Here is a 16,896-nt window from a genome sequence, read left to right as displayed (position 1 = left end):
ACCCTGTTATTGTCTTAACAACTGTGTAACACTCCATAATATGGATATACCCTAAGTAATTCAACCAGTCCTCTTATAGACATTAATGTTGTTTCTAATTTTTTTGCTGTTGTTGTAATATAACATTGTAGATAACATTATTTCACACATTGTAAATATGTCTATAGGATAAATTCCTAGAAACAGAATTGCTGGGTCAGTACTGCTTGTCTTAGACTGGGTCTGCCTAATAACTGAGCCTGAGAAACAGGCCTCTATGCACATAGTTATAAAAGGATCTGAGGCACTGGGAGAGAGAAACAGGAAAAGAGGGAAAGCCAATGGAAGGGTTTGCTTTCTAACTCCTTGCTACTCAAAGTATTATCCTCAGCATCAATACCCTCTAAAGCTTGCTAGAAATGTTGAATCATAGGCTCCAACCCTTATTTACTTACTGAATTAGAACTTATATTTAACCAAGATGCTGAAGGGTTTTAAATATACATTAAAGTTTGAGAAGCACTGATGCAGCATTCACTACTGTTGGCAACTAGCGCTCAGTCTTTCTGGGGATCCTCTGAAGAGTCACAAAGACTGCACTTAGACTATTCTCCCAAATGATAGAAGAGGGAAACATTTAACTACTGGCTCCCATATATTGGTTAGGGCTTGTCCGTTGGGGTTTTAATTCCCTTTTACTTCCAGGTTTACAAGGTGTCAGGACTTTAAAATTGCAGACACCCTGTGTGGAGTAGCAGTTAAGCCTCAGGTCGGAAAGTGAGAAGTAAGTGTGATGTGGCTGAAAGAAAATGTCAGATTATACTCGTATGATGCTGGATGCTGCAGCAATGGCTGGAGTACACAAGTGGGCAAAGAGGATATGAGGAGGGGCACCTGAGTACCCAAAACATTAGCAACATATCATTAATGAAGCATTGTTTTCCAAACTGTAGGCTCCTCTCCTGTAGAGAAATATTTTTGGTGATTCAGAATCCGCATTATAAAGCAAAGTAAAATATGAGAAAGAAAAAAAACTGAGACTAAGAAGAAAAAATAGAAAACATCAGTATATCATATGTAATAATGGTAAGTACTCTTTTATGAATATTATTTCTATTCTACATGTGTGAGTGCACTGGGTTACAATGCTAAAACAACAACAACAACAAAACTACTTACTTTGGGTCACAGTCAAAAAAGTTTGAAAAACAGCAAAAGGGGTGCTAATTTATAGCCTTCCCAGAAATGAATAAAAGTACTTATTTCCCACATCCTTATTAACATAGTACAAATTTCCTTATTTTTTCATTCTAAAAGGTAGAAAATGGTCTGACACTATAATTTTAATGTCCATTTCTCTTAAATAAATGAAGTTGAGAATTTGTTCATCAAATTCAGAGGTGTTTGTATTTTCTTTGTGAACTATCTAATCTTATTCTATGTTTAGCAATTTTTTAATCAACTATATTAGAAAAATTAGAAGCATGAGTATGATATGAACTGCCTTTTGACTTTGCTTGTGGTTGTTTTTTACTATATAAAAATTTTGCATTTTTATGTAATCAAAATTTTTATTGCTTCTGAATTTTGTATTCCTACTCCCTATTGAGGCTATAAAATAATGCTTCCAGGGCTACTGCAGTATTTTAATGGTTTTTCTTACATTCAAACCTTTGATCCATTTGGATTACATCCTGGCATACCAGGATGTGAGGTAAGATAAAACTTAATTTTTTTACAGCTAGATTCATGATTGTCCTAACACCATACATTGAATAAACCCAATGTTTCATACTATTTCTTAATCCTTACTGTGTTAATCAAATAGGGCTTCAGCTATCGTTTGGTCTTAAGACTAGCAGTAATACTTAGGGTCTGTCTGGAGAAAGTCCAGCCATTATTAATATAATAAGAATGGTTTGCGCAACATCAGTGTAACCTGGCAGCCAAGGACAGTGGACTGGAATGCACATGTGTGAATAATGATGACTTCACTGTACTAGTCAGTGGGGGCGGTATACACCACTGAGTGAGCATGTGTACTGTGTGGCCGCTGCATTCAAAATGAGGGAGCAACAAATCTGCATCAAATTTTGCGTTAAGCTTGAACATTCCTACACAGAAACTATTTGGATAATTAAGAAGGTTTTTAGGGACAATGCAATGAGTGCAGTGCAATGAAAAGTGTGGCACAAATGCTTCAAAGATGGTTGAGAATCTATGGAAAGTGATCCACATTCTGGAAGACCTGAAACCATCAGAACACCTGAGAATGCTGAATCACAATCAACAAAGATTGGTAACTGACAGTATAAGAACTAGAAGCTGATCTGGGGATTCCAAAGACTACTATGTCCAAGATTTTGATGCAGGATCTTGGCAAGAAATGTGCTGTGGCAAAATCTGTTCCGCAGCTTCTGCTACCAGAGCAAAAGGAAGGAACACTGTGCTGCAGTTGCTAATGACTTGGTTCAAACTGCTATCAATGAACCATATTTTCTCCAGAAGGTCATAACCTGAGATGAATTGTGAGTCCTATAGCTATGATTCAGAAACTAAGGCCCTGTCATCCCTATAGAAATAGTCTCATTCTCCACACCCGAAGAAGGCACAGCAAGTTATAGCAAGATTAAAACCATGTTAACTATGCTTTTTTATTGGGAAGGTGTTGTCCATCATGAGTACACTCCTCCAGGCCAAACAATAAGGAGTACTGCCTCGGCATTCTGCCTTGACTGAGAGATGCAAAACGATGAAATGGCCACAGCTATGGGCAACTGGTGATTGGTAGCTTCATCACGACAATGTGCCCACTTATGTCCCGTGCAGAATTTTTTTTGTGAAACATCAAATCATCAAGGTGACTCAGCCCCGCTACACCCCAGATTTGTCACCCTGTGACTTTTGGCTTTTCCAAAAACAAAAATCACCTTTGAAAGGGAAGAGATTTCAGACTGACTAAGAGATTCAGGAAAATATGACAGGACAAGCTGATGGTGATTCCAACAAAGGATTTTGCAGTGTCTTGAACAGTGGAAGAGATGTTGGGAGAACTGTGTGAGGTCCCCATGTGCCTACTTTGAAGGGGACTGAGGTATCGTTGTCCTATGTACAATGTTTCTTGTATCTTCAATAAATGTCTCTATTTTTCATATTACATGGCTGAACACATGGCTAGATACTTTCTGGACCAACCATTATATATAGTTATATATATAGTTATAAAGTTTATATATATATGTGTGTGTGTGTGTGTGTGTGTGTGTATATAAAACTTTAGTTTTACCCTAGTGATCATCCCCACTCATATATTAACTTTCCTAAATTTAAAAATTTCATTATGTGTCATTTCTAAGGGCTTTAACAGAAAAATATAATCATGTTTTGACACATTTCAAGTAATTACATTATAAAATCCTAACTTTCCTCTGCAGTCTCTTCCTCCCAAAAGCAATGGTTTGTACTTGGTAGAAGGGAGCAGCCACATCTCACTGAACTGCTGTATAGTGACCAAGAAAGAGAAAATACTCAAAGTTGCTCACATTAAAATAATAAAAAAAAATCTCCCAATATAGTCTACTGCAGTACTTCCTTATTTCTCATAGTATGCGGTAGTGTTAGGTATATCCCTGATGGAGTACAGTGACTGCCATGGTATATGTGGTTGAACTGAATTAGAACTAAAGAACACTTAAGAAAACTGTTTTCTTTCATTTTTCTGGATAACATATTGCAAATTTTAATTAGAAAAATAAAAATATTCTATTTTATCAAAAGGTATATATATTTTATTTATATAATATATTAATTTTTATTAAAACTTGAATATCCACAAAAAAGGACAAAATTTCAAATTTTCATTATAATAATCATGATGCCAAAAGGCTATTGATCAAACTGGGTGTTTGGCTTTTCTAATGTTCATTTTTTTAACTCTTGAAAGGAAAAAAAAACCATTCACAAAGCTTATAGGACCTGATTAGAGCGATAAAATCAAAGTAAAATATTGGAAGAGGCAGAAAGGCATAGTATGGGGGCTTATTTTTCAATTAAACTCACACACCACTTATCAAAAAAAAATTAAACTTCTCAATAAGACCTCCTGTTAAGACTCCTCCCAGTCTGGCCTTACCCTCTCCCTAGACTTAGCTTTCCTCATTTCAGTTACAGCAAGAATATTGGAACTACCCAGTCTCTAGGACCCTGGACACATTTTAAAAGTCTGTCAGAAACGCCCTACTGTAATTCTTTATTTTGAAATTGTCCTTTATTTTCAGGTTTATCGCAAATTGTTTTTCTCATCATTCAATTCCAAATCAATTGTTTTAACCTCTGTGATCCCATGTACATACCTGAAATACAAATTATACTTATTCATTAATCTATTTAGTTATTTGACAATATACTCTGCATGTCTAGTATATGCTAGGCACTGTCCTGAGGCTGAGGCTACAAAGGTAAGTAAGACATGAAAATGTTATCATTCATCATAGTCTAACTTGTATTTTACTTAGTTAAATGCCTTTTTTTTCATCAATTTGTGAGTTACTTGAAGTCAAGGCCCAAATTTCTTTTTATTTGACAGCTGATATGTCATTGTGGTTTTTTAAAAATAGGTTTCAAGTGTACAATTCTATAATACATTATCTGTCCATTATATTGTGTGTTCACCACCCCAAGTCAGGTCTCCTTCCAATACCATCATATATCTCCCCATTACCTTCTTTTACCTCCCTGACCCCCATCTCCCTCCGGTAATCACCATACTGTTGTCTGTGTCTGTGTGTTCTATATATACATTTTTTAAAATTCCAAACCATGTCCCTTCTGACAGCTATCAGTCTGTTCTCTGTATCTATAAGTCTGATTCTATTTTGTTTATTAAATTCTACATAGAAGTGAAATTACATGGCATCTGTCTTTCTCTGACTGCCTTATTTCACTTTGCCTAATACTCCCCAGGTCCATCCATGCTGCACGAAGCATAAGATTTCCTTCTTTTTTATGGCCAAGTAGTAGTCCATTGTGTAAGTGTACCACAGCTCTTTTATCTGCTCATTACTGATGGACATTTGGGCTGCATCCATATCTTGGTTATTGTAAATAATGCTGCAATGGATATAGAGGTGCATATATTCTTTTGAACTACTGCTTTGGGTTTCTTCAGATATTAATATATTCCCAGAAGTGGGATTGCTGGTTCATCAGGCAGTTCCATTTTTAACTTTTTGAGGAAACTCCATACTGCTTTCCACAGTGGCTGTAACAATCTGTATTCTCACCAACAGTTCACATCCTCACCAACATTTGTTTTTTGTTGATTTATTGATGATAGCCATTCTGAATTGGGGTGATAATTCACTGTGGTTTTAATTTACATTTCTTTGATGATTAGTGATGTTGAGCATCTTTGCTTATATCTATTGGCCATCTGTATGTCCTCTTTGAAGAAGTGTCTATTCAAGTCCTTTGTCCATTTCTAAAATGGGTTGTCTGGTTTTTTTGGTATTGACTTTTATAAGTTCTTTACAAATTTTGGATATTAACCCCTTATCAGATGTCTCATTGGCAAATATGTTCTTCCATTCAGTGGATTGTCTTTTCATTTTGTTGATGGTTACTTTGCCTTTGCAAAGGGTTTTGCAAAGGGTTTGCAAAACCCTTTGAAGTCCGCTGGGAAGGCAGTTGAGAAAGGAAGATGGACACAAAGCATAGAGTAAGAAGGACAAGGTGATACGCAAAGCACAAGCTGTAATACACAAGGATGGGCTCACTGCAGCTCTCACTGACTCCAACCTGCATGAAATAGGTGTCCTTCTGGAGATGTTGGCACCCTTTACTGTGGAGGTAAATAGGTCCCTGGCCCAGGAAAGAGAAGCCAAAAGAGGATACAGGGCAAGGTGAAGAAGTTGCAGGCCTGGCTGCTGTTCCAAGCCAAGGTGAGCCAGTAAACATGCAGAATGTATAAGCTAAAAGAGCCTGCTCCAATCTTCCTGCTGAAAAAAGAAAGGCTGCTGCTTCACCTCTACCCTACAAATTTCATGCCAAATTGTTTCTTGGGGCCACTGTAACTGGAAAGATACAAAGGAAGACATTCTGGGAAGCACAGTACATTCAAGCCAAGCCGATACATTACAAAGCCACTACAGTCCACCCCTTGTCAACCTGGCACCCATACACATCTCTTTATACTGTATTCAATTCCCAAATGGAGATAATAACAAAGCCATGCTTCTGCCTACATTAACTATCTCCTATACAACAGACATGCTAACTCTTTCCTTAAAAGAGGATAAAAATTCTCAGGTATTGTCTTTGAGTGATGTTCATTGTTCTTCAAACTGACTCACACTCCCCTTTGGTATATTGTAAATTAAATATGGAGATATAAAGTTAACTAATATTATCATGTCATATTAGATGTTAGGGGAATGAGACTGGGAAAAAATACTTGGTTTAATATATACACAAATATTCACATAAAAAGGGAAATGAACTGGTTTATATCATAATTATTACAGTGCTCATTTCTATACCTGGTCACTTGCTCATAGGTGGTAACTACCTTTTCCCACTACCACTGCATATTCCCTTTGCCCTCAGCAAGTACCTCTATAATTTGTTGTTCTTTATCTGGGAGGGTGGCCCCAACTTTCATTCCTGAAGAATCTGGGCCAACATCAGTGCTGCCTAAATTGGGTTGTTAGTTTTCCTTTGATTTTAATCATAGGACATGGGAGTATAGCATTCTAAGAGTACTCCTCATTACCCACATTACATAGTAGCAACACAATTTCCCCTTGATTGTTAGGCTCATTCTACCAATAATTCACCTTCTTTCCCTGTTGATTCACAGAGTGGCCAGAAGGAGGAAGTCTCAATGTAATCATTGTGTCCCAAGATAGAAGCATTTCTCTCTTTGGAAGGAAGACCCCTAGGATCTACAGAAACTATAGTTGCTGAGGCAGGAAGCAAAAATTTTGCCAGTGGGTCACTAGGAATAATTGTTTGTGGAGCCACTCTCATTCCTAGTTTCTTGACCCATGAATCCTAGTTATAGGAGAAATAGCACCATAAATTAAAAACCAATTTAGCATATACAGCCTCCTGAAGCGCACTGCACCAACCTCAGAAGGCACTGCTACTTCGCTGGTGCTGCAAGTCTTCAAAAGGCCATTCAGCCATATTATCAAGCCAGCTGCTCCAGGATGATAGAAAACATAAGGCCAGTGAAATTGTGAACATGAGCCCATTGTTAGACTTCATCTGCTGTGGACTGTGGAGTTCCTTAGTAAGAAATGATGCTGTATAAAACACCACGATGGTGGAAAGGCATTCTATAAGTCCATGGATAGTGGCTTCAGCAGAAATGTTAGAAGCAATGAAGGCAAATTCATATGCAGAGCAAATGTCTATTCCACTGAGAACACGGCACTGCCTTTTCCATGATGAAGTAATCCAATGTAATTAACCTGCCAGCAGGCAGATAGCTGGTCTTCGTGGGGAATGTTGCCATAGAGAAGTTTCAGTGTTATACCCAAATACACCTTAATGAGTGGAAGTCCATGTTGCTGAGCCTCTCTGCTTCTCTGACTGAATCTTTACCAATGAATTTGGTACACAGAAACAGGATCTTAATGATAGGTTCTTAGAACTGGTTCTGGGTTACCTGGAATTGGTTCTCTCATTTGCACTTATAATATAGTTCTACATTTATATTTAAAATATTGAAAGTACCTATATAAAACTGAATAAACTTTTTGAAGACAAATACAAACAAGGGTATTCAGGTTATACTTACTAAGGACTGAATCAACATGTTAAGACAACATTTCTGAATCTCAGGAGGTACATTTGCAAAGCTTCTCTCAGACCAAAACCTTGCAAAATGCTTTACAATCCACCTGTTATAAATCAAAGAATCACAAGTTAGAGAAGTAAAAATATTTGTATTATGTTTCATTTTAATATTCCATAATATTTGCATTTTCAATTTGTACATATATGTTTTGACTAACCATTACAGTTAATTTTGTTAGCTCTATAATAAACTTAAGTATGCTCTCTTTGTAGTAAACATGTATCTTAAATCCACTTTGGGTTAATGTGCCTGGATTTTAACATAAGTAACAATGACTGAGCTAAAATAAAATTGATCCCAAGCATCTTGAGTAATGTCTAAATCAATACTTCTTTTTCAATTGTTACAACTAGTTAAGCATTATACTACATATATTGTGCCTGAGAAAATCAGCCAAGTCTAAAATTTTCCAGAAAATGAGAACGGAACAAAATCCCTAAATTAATAGCATCAGCTTCAGATCACTTACTTCATGCAGTCAGCAAAAAGACTTTCCACTCCAACTGAATGAGCAATAACCAGGCATTCTAGTATAGATGTCAATCTTCTGGGGACAGGCTGAAATCGATAGAAAACACTATATTTATTCTTATTCACCCTACAGAAGTATTTGGTTCATATAGATGATCTGATCTATGTACTTAAACTGTAGAACAAATATGTATAATTAAAAAATCTATTACTCTTTTAAAGAAAGTACCACTAATAACTTCTAGTTTTATAGAATAGCATTTCAGCTCTTTTATCTGCCAAAATGCACACAATTTCTATTCTAGTTTCATTTAGCTTAATTTTTTTAAAAAGTAAAGGTGGCACAATAATTTCTGGCACATCACACTGCAAAACAATCATTTGATCTAATCTGTATTCTAAAGTATAACTTTAAGTACATGTGCAATGGAAGGTCCTACACTGACCTCAGATAAAATAATATTTAACTACATCATAATGATGTAACATACATTTTAAAAAGCACATATAAGGAAGTAATGAACTAAGATAACAAATAAATAAAATGTAGACACAAGTAGTGAAAACAACTCACAGCTCTTGGTGGTAAGCCTCTGGGCTACATGTTGCCCGTGTCACATGTTTTCAGTTTTTGGACTATGTTCCTAAGCACATCTATTGCCCATTAGGATGAACAGAGTTAAACTTCTCTCTGTACACATTAAAATTGTGATCTAGGGTTCATACACTTAATAAATACCAGCAATCCACCAATTTGTGTATATAGTCCCTACATGTGTACTTCTGAAGATCCCCTACTCTCTGAGAAGAGCAACAGTTTCTTCAGGAATGTATCCACCATAGTTCTAATAAGGTCAGTGATTTACAACTTTCTAAGTTATGAATTGCTATCAATTTTATTGTCTAATACTCTTCTCCTTAAAGTGTTATATTAATGTTTAAGAAACTTAATATAAATAGTTTGCTTTGCATATTAACAATTGAGTTGTCCCCTTTGGATAACTGGAGGTACTCTAAGTTGTCCTAAAATCAGAAATGAATATCTTAATATAGATTTTACAGTATAATTCTATCAAGTTAAATAAGTTGGCTTTCTGACCCACTTCAGATGAGAGTATTAAACTAGTATGAGGCACTATGGGAAACAGCATGGAGATACCTCGAAAACTTAAAAATGAGTCTGCCCTTCGACCCAGCTATCCCACTTCTGGAAATATATCCAAAGGAACTCAAAACACTAATCTGAAAGATCATAAGCACCCCTATGTTCATTGCAGCACTATTTACAATCACCAAGATATGGAAGGAACTCAAGTGTCTATCAGTAGATGAGTAGATAAAACAGCTATGGGACATTTATTCAGTGGAATACTACTAAGCTGTAAAAAAGAAGGAAACTTCACCCTTTGCAACAGTACAGATGGACCTGAAGAATATTCTGCTAAGTGAAATAAGCCAGTCAGAAAAAAGACAAATACCAAAGCATTTCACTCATAGGTGGAATCTAATGAACAAACTGAACTAACAAGGAAAATGGGGACAGACATATAGATAGAGAGCAGGATGAAAGATTGGGGGCAAAGAGATAGGGGGTGGGGGGATTGAGTTAAAAGGAAAAAGGACTCATGGACATAGACAACAGTGTGGTTACTGATGGGCGGGGAGTAAAAGGAAACTAAATGGTAATAGAAAAAATATGACAAAGATTATATATATAACAAAAACTAGTATGAGAGAACAGACTACTGGCATACACATACTTCACAAACTAAAGGCCCCCAGAAGTCTGAAAAATTGTAAAAGTAAACACAAGAGTTAAAAAGGTCAACAGTCTAATTTTATTTAGGAATGGCAAACCCTCTATGCCAAAGTCTACTAATTGATATACAACTTAAGAGTAATTTCCATAAAATTACTAAAATACAAAATAACTTTCTGTTTAAACCAGAGACTGGTAAACTATAGCCTGTGAGACAAATCTAGCCCTTCTCTGTTTTTGTGAATGGAGTTTTATTGGACCACTGCTATGCTATTTCATTTATGTACTGTCTATAGCTCCTTCTGCTCTGCAACAGCAGAATTGAGTAGTTGTGATAGACACCATACCCTCAAAGTCTAGAACATTTACTATCTGGCCTTTTACAGAAAAAGTTTACTGACCCCTGGCTTATGGGGTGGAATTTACTTTTCTGAGAAGTTTACTTATATGAAAATGCTGATTCCCAAGTGTTTTTGTAATAGGATGACTGAAACTTTGTTATTTTCAAAACCTGCTTGTAGAATGTAGAAAGACATATATTTAAATCATTACCTAAAAAAAAAATTTAAATCAATGGCCAAAAAAGATTTTGACTTCTGGCCAAGCTGGAAGCGTAGGTTGATAAACTGTGCCTCCTTGCACAACCAAAAGAAGGGCAACAACAAATTTAAAAACAAAAAATAACCAGAACTGCCAGAAAATTGAACTGTATGGAAGTCCAACAACCAAGGAGCTAAAGAAAATTCATCCAGACTGGGAGGAGGGGCAGAGACAGGCAGTGGTTGGAGGACCAGGCAGGCAAGGTGGCAGGTGGTGGGTGGTGGGCTGGGTAGTTCCACATTTGCGTGTGGATAAACCATGAGGTACAGCTGGGTAGCAAGACAGACCTCGCAACCCAGGGTTCCAGTGCGGGAAAAGAAAGCCTCAAAACCCCTGGAAGTAAAAACCTGTGGGGGTTGCGGTGGTGGGAGAAACTCCTAGCCTCACAGAAGAGTCCATTGGAGAGATCCATGGGGTATTCTAGAATGTACACAAACCCACTGACCCAGGAATCAGTACCAGAAGGGCCCAATTTGCTTGTGAGTAGTGGGGGAAGCGACTACAAGCCAGGCTAGCTGAGCAAGCAGCATTGTTCCCTCTTGGACCCCTTCCCCACATACAGCATCACAACGCAGAGAAGTGGTTTGCCCTGCTCTGGCGAATACATAAAGCTCTGCCTCTCCCAACATAACAGGCGCACTGAGAAAAAGAAATATGGCCCAAATGAAAGAAGAGATCAAAGCTCCAAAAAAAAAACTAAGTGATGAACAGATAGTCAATCTATCAGATACACAGTTCAAAACACTGGTAATCTGGATGCTCACAGAATTGGTGAGTATGGACACAAAATGGAGGGAAGAGTGAAGGCTATGCCAAGTGAAATAAAGAAAAATATACAGGGAACCTACAGTAAGGGAAGGAAACTGGGACTCAAATCAATGACTTGGAGCAGAAGAAAAAGATAAACATTCAAGCAGAACAGAATGAAGAAACAAGCATTCAAAATATGAGCAGACGCTTAGGAACCTCTGGGACAACTTTAAACCTTCCAATGTCCGAATTATATGGGTGCCAGAAAGAGAAGAAAAAGAGAAAGAAATTGAAAACTTATTTGAAAAAATAATGAAGAACTTCCCCAATCTGGCAAAGGAAATAGACCTCCAGGAAGCTCAGAGTCCCAAAGAAGCTGGACCCAAGGAAGCACACACCATGCACATCGCAATTACATTACCCAAGATTAAAGACAAGAAGAGAATCTGAAAAGCAGCAAGAAAAAAGGAGAGTTACCTATAAAGGAGCTCCCATAAGGCTGTCAGCTGATTTCTCAAAAGAAACATTGCAGGCAAGAAGGGGCTGGCAAGAAGTATTCAAAGTCATGAAAGACAAGGACCTACATCCAAGACTACTCTATCCAGCAAAGCTATCATTTAAAATGGAAGGGCAGATAAAGTGCTTCCCCGATAAGGTCAAGGTAAAGGAGTTTATCATCACCAAGCCCTTATTATATGAAATGTTAAAGGGACTTATCTAAGAAAAAGAAGATCAAAAACTATGAACAGTAAAATGACAACAAACTCAACTATCAACAACTGAACCTTAAAAAAAAAACAAAAACAAACTAAGCAAACAACCAAAACAGGAACAGAATCATAGAAATGGAGCTCAGAGGGAGGGTTAGGGAGCAGAATGGGGGAAAAGGTACAGGGAATAAGCAGCATAAATAGTAGGTACAAAAGAGACAGGTGGAGGTTAAGAAGAGTACAGGAAATGGAGAAGCCAAAGCATTTACGTGTATGACCCATGGACCTGACTAAGTGATGGGGTGGGGTGGGTAATGCTTGGGAGAGGGGAGCTGCAAGGTGGAGGGGAATAAAAGGGAGAAAAAAAATGGGACAACTGTAATAGCATAATCAATAAAATATATTTAAAAAATAAAGAAAGAAAGAAAAGAAGGAAAAAAAAAAGAAAGAGAGCATTTATGACTATGTCACCACAATGATCAGTCCCTCTGGGGATCCTCTGAAAGAACGTATAAAATTCATCTCAAAATTGTCTCATCAATAAAATGGTACAACCTCTCAAGAAAAAAATGGCCAAAAAAATGTAAATCCCATTATAATCCTATAAAGTCCAAAAATCATGTAAAAGCAAGATTATAAAATTAATAAAATGACTGAAGCTACCTTGTCATGAGTTCTAAGGCCTGTTACCCATTATACTATACTCAAATGTGTATTACTAAGGAGTATGCTATTACAGGTTTTACTATATTTAAGTTGCTGTCAAAAAATAATAATATTAAAGATATGTTCACACAAATATGTATTATCAAAATATGCAAAGCAAATAATTTAAAGATCAGATCAATAAAAACTGAAATTGTTCTGTCAAATATCTGTTATGATAGTAATAACAGACTTTATTAGAATAAGTAAAATAAAGTGAAAAAAGTTTTCAACAAAATACCATAGTAATATTTTTTATAAAATTCCTTTTCTGTTGTTATTTTAATGACAACAAATATGCCTTTTGTGTTTTAAAAATTAAGTGGATTATTGAAAGTAAAATATAAGCTGCACATATAACCCGTAAGACTATCCATTTAAAAGATTATTTTAAAAATGTAGATGTAGTTGGTTTATTAAGGATTCCCAGTTCAGAGGAGATACTAACATAAAACTTTTTCTCAACTAGCATCATCAACCATGCTGTGTCAAATTCCCCACTTTTCCATCCATTAATGTCACAGGCAAATTTCAGTACTTCATGGTTACTTTTGGTATTAACATTCAGTATAGCACTGTTAAAAACCTATCTCACATCTGACTTAAATCACTCACTATATTTATAGTGGGACATATGGAATAGGGATGAAAACGTGGTCTGGTCATCTGCTCCTCCATTTTCTAGGTCTAACTCCTGTGGAAAAGGATGACTATGGTCACCTGATGTAACTAACCAGAGACAAACATAGTAATAAGGAGATGTCCTTGACTGCTCTCATTCAGATGTTGGTGGCCTTTGCTGATGTGGTGGCTCTTTTAGGGGCTGACTTAAGTTCACCCTAGTCTCTCAGTAAATAAAGATTCTTCTAGTGGCTCATGATGCACAATGACTCCCCAGGTGGGACACATTGTCACTTGGCCCTGTATCAATGTCCTCTAATCTTCATGAACTACTAAGGTCCTCCTTCTCTGTGTACCATGTGTAACAGGTGTAAAGTGAACTACCCATACTTTTTCTATTTATGACAATAATTACTGTCCCTAACCACCAGGCAAGCCTCCTTTTCCCTTTAGAAATCCCCACACTGAAGTATACTCTCATTGGCTTCTGAGGCATATTCTAAGGTCTCCAAAGAAATCTCTTACCACTTTCTTTTTTTCTTTAATAAAAGCTCCTGAGTGGGCTGGTTTTATAGATATGGTAGACATCCCTCTAGGGGATGAGAAGACATTATCTCCTCATTAGAGATAGCCTCTATCTTTAATCTTTATTTGGGATATGCTAGGATCTTCCCTCTAACTTTCACTTGGCTGCAAAGATGTGGGAAGCAGATAAGAGAAGGAAAATCTTTCACCAGAAGTCTTTACTTTCTCCAAAGCTGAGGACAGCACCACAGACTGCCCTTTTTCTCCTAGTTCCCTTGCTTATAGAGGATGAACTAAACAGTTGAGTAAAGGTGGCTCAGAAGTTTAACTGTTTCTCAGTAAACCGTAGAGGATGGTAGTGGTGGTGGTGCAGGACCCAGTTGCTTATGGTTCTGTTTTAGTACCTGGGGTGCTTCCTTGGCTACAACTTACAGAGAGCTAGGAAAAGTCTACTCAAGACAAATATTTAATGTAAGTACTATTGAAATCATTAAAATTACCAAATTACGATTCATACAATGTATATTGTGGCCTCGAGTACCAAATAAGGGGGATATTGATGTTAACATTTCTTCTAAGATTTGTCTTTTGTTGATTACAATAAAAAGTAATACATATCATTGTAGAAAATTTAGAAAATGTAGAAAAGCTTAAGTAAGAAAGTAAAAAATAACCTATAGTCACAGAGTAAATGAAAACAATAAAGAATCTAAAGATAACGTACAAAATAGCATCTGTACAAATATATGGTATGGGATCTTTCTTTAGACAATAAATTTATGTTTACATAAAGTAAAATTTAAAAGTCGGTATTTATACTCCACCTGGGGATACCAGAAGAAGAGAAATATATTCCCCTCCAAGTACATGGTAGGTATAAAGAGAGGTGGTAGAAAAAAGAGTGTAATTTCAGGGGAAAAGAACCGAAGAAGCACGGTGATAAATGCACCCTGGTAAATGGAGAAGGTAACCTTGGTTCTTTATTTCTTTTCTCTTAGTTCCAAACCCTGAGTTCTGGCTGTACAGTCCATCTTTGAAATTATAGAGGAAACTCCTATATCCTTTTAATAACCCTCATCTCAATTTTATATAATTTAGTGATCTTAATTTCTATTTTTTACAAGTACAGCACATGAGTTTTTTCTCAACCAAAGTCCCCATTAGTTAAATTAACTTAATATTCTTAAAATTTAAAGAACTATTTACTATCAGAGTTAAAGTGAATAATAATGGGTGACTTTAAGCACTGGATAAAGATTTCTGAGAATAATTACCTTCTGAAAGAAATTACAGTAATCTCTTCTTAAAATATAGATTGCTACTTCTTTTAATCCTTCTAGTCCATACATATCAGCCATATTGAGTATCCTTCTAAAATAAAAATAAATATGGTGTTAATTCTCCAATTTAAAAACCAAGGCACAATACACAGTTATTTCCTAATAATGTATAGTCTGTTTAGAAAAAATATCGGAATTATTTTAATTTTAAACTTTCTGCCCTACATAATAATCTTTATGGATTATAAAAAGGCCAAAAGATGAAGGCACTGTCACATGATCTGAATAGTGGAGAACAACAAGAAGTGAATTTGAAGATGTTGCAATCAAATTCTCCTCAGATTCTTGCGCGCGCGCACACGCACTCACAGACACCGTCCCCCCACCCCCGCGCGCCCCGTCCCCAGCCCCCCCCCACTCAAGTCTAGGAAAGTACTTTGAAGGTTGTTAAAAATTACAAAACTCATTGCAACAAATTTGTATAATAAAAGATTGGGGGGAGGGCAATTAACTGACGCTTATCAAGTTGAAAATGTTTACAGATGACCCTAAGATTAGAAACAGAATTCAGTTATTCAGAAGGTTTCCGCTGCTTTTTTCTCTTGGCATCCATACATACTCTAGGTACTTAGGACGCCAACAAACCTTGAGAGCATGATAAAGTTCATCTGTTTCCGGGGGAAACTTCAGTACTTAATACTTGTGGTACATGATATTTTCTCCCCCAAATCATATTTAGTCAGTTTGTAATTGAAAGAAATCAACAGAGACAAGAGGGAAGGAGGGAGGGGGGGCGGGGAAAAGGAAGGGAAGGGGAAAGTCAAGGAACATATAGCAAGGACTCATGGACAAAGCCAAAGGGGAAGAGCTGAGGGAGGGAAGGAGGGAGGGGGCGAGGGAAAGTGGTGGGGGGTAGGCAGAGACAAATGTATTTGAAAAAATAAATGAAAATAAAATTAAAAAAATAAAAGAAATACCAGTGGGAAACAAAAATAAATAAATAAATAGGAAAAAAATAAGACTAGTATTTGCTCCAATAAAGTGAGATATCCTGTGATTTATTAAAAATATATAAATTGTTAATCTATGGTAATCTTTTGATTGGGTACTATCTTACTAAATCATCAATTCTACTCGAGTCCAACTTAGTACCCATCTTGCTATCTTAAAAAAATAAAATAAAATAAAATAAAAGAACCAATGAATATTTAAAATTAATAGAGTAGCTTTTCATTTTGATGTAAGAATAACAATTAAAGGAGAGGACATCCAGAAAACCAGAAGAGCAGGAAGGTTTCACTGTCCAGTAGGATTTTAGCAGCTTAAGTGACATTTCACTGTAGAGCACTTTAGAATCACATTGTTGCTGGTCTTTCGAATGCTTACACTCTTAAATTATTTTTAAGATTTTTCTTGTGCTGTGTAAAAGAGACAGCCTGAAGTTTAAAAATAAAGTAGTAAATTGTTCAAAATTTGATAAAGGTTCATTCAGTTTTATTTTATAAAGTCCTCTCATTTATTTTCTACTACAAATACAAGGTTTTTCTAACATAATTTAAGTCTAATAAAGACTTTTCTTAACCTTATTACTGAGATGCTAGAACACTTTTTCTTCTAAGAACAGTAACATTGTTT

General features: G+C 36.3%; 1 protein-coding gene across 1 annotated transcript in view; it reads right to left on the bottom strand.

The window, feature by feature from the left end:
- The window catches only part of BTBD8 (BTB domain containing 8), a 96,258-nt gene that overhangs the window by 18,457 nt on the left and 60,905 nt on the right, over positions 1–16,896 (bottom strand). Inside the window, exons 7-9 of the mRNA XM_054592128.1 lie at positions 15,256–15,352; positions 8,310–8,398; positions 7,781–7,883 (exon numbers count right to left, since the gene is read on the bottom strand). Of these exons, the coding sequence (XP_054448103.1) occupies positions 7,781–7,883; positions 8,310–8,398; positions 15,256–15,352 (289 nt within the window). The remainder of the gene's footprint in view (positions 1–7,780; positions 7,884–8,309; positions 8,399–15,255; positions 15,353–16,896) is intronic.

The sequence above is a fragment of the Pteronotus mesoamericanus genome, unplaced genomic scaffold (assembly GCF_021234165.1).
Source record: "Pteronotus mesoamericanus isolate MK-2021 breed Mesoamerican mustached bat unplaced genomic scaffold, CSHL_Meso_final scaffold_31, whole genome shotgun sequence".
NCBI lineage: Eukaryota > Metazoa > Chordata > Mammalia > Chiroptera > Mormoopidae > Pteronotus > Pteronotus mesoamericanus.
The sequence above is the reverse complement of the archived record's forward strand: the minus strand, read 5'-3'. Positions and strand labels throughout refer to the sequence as shown.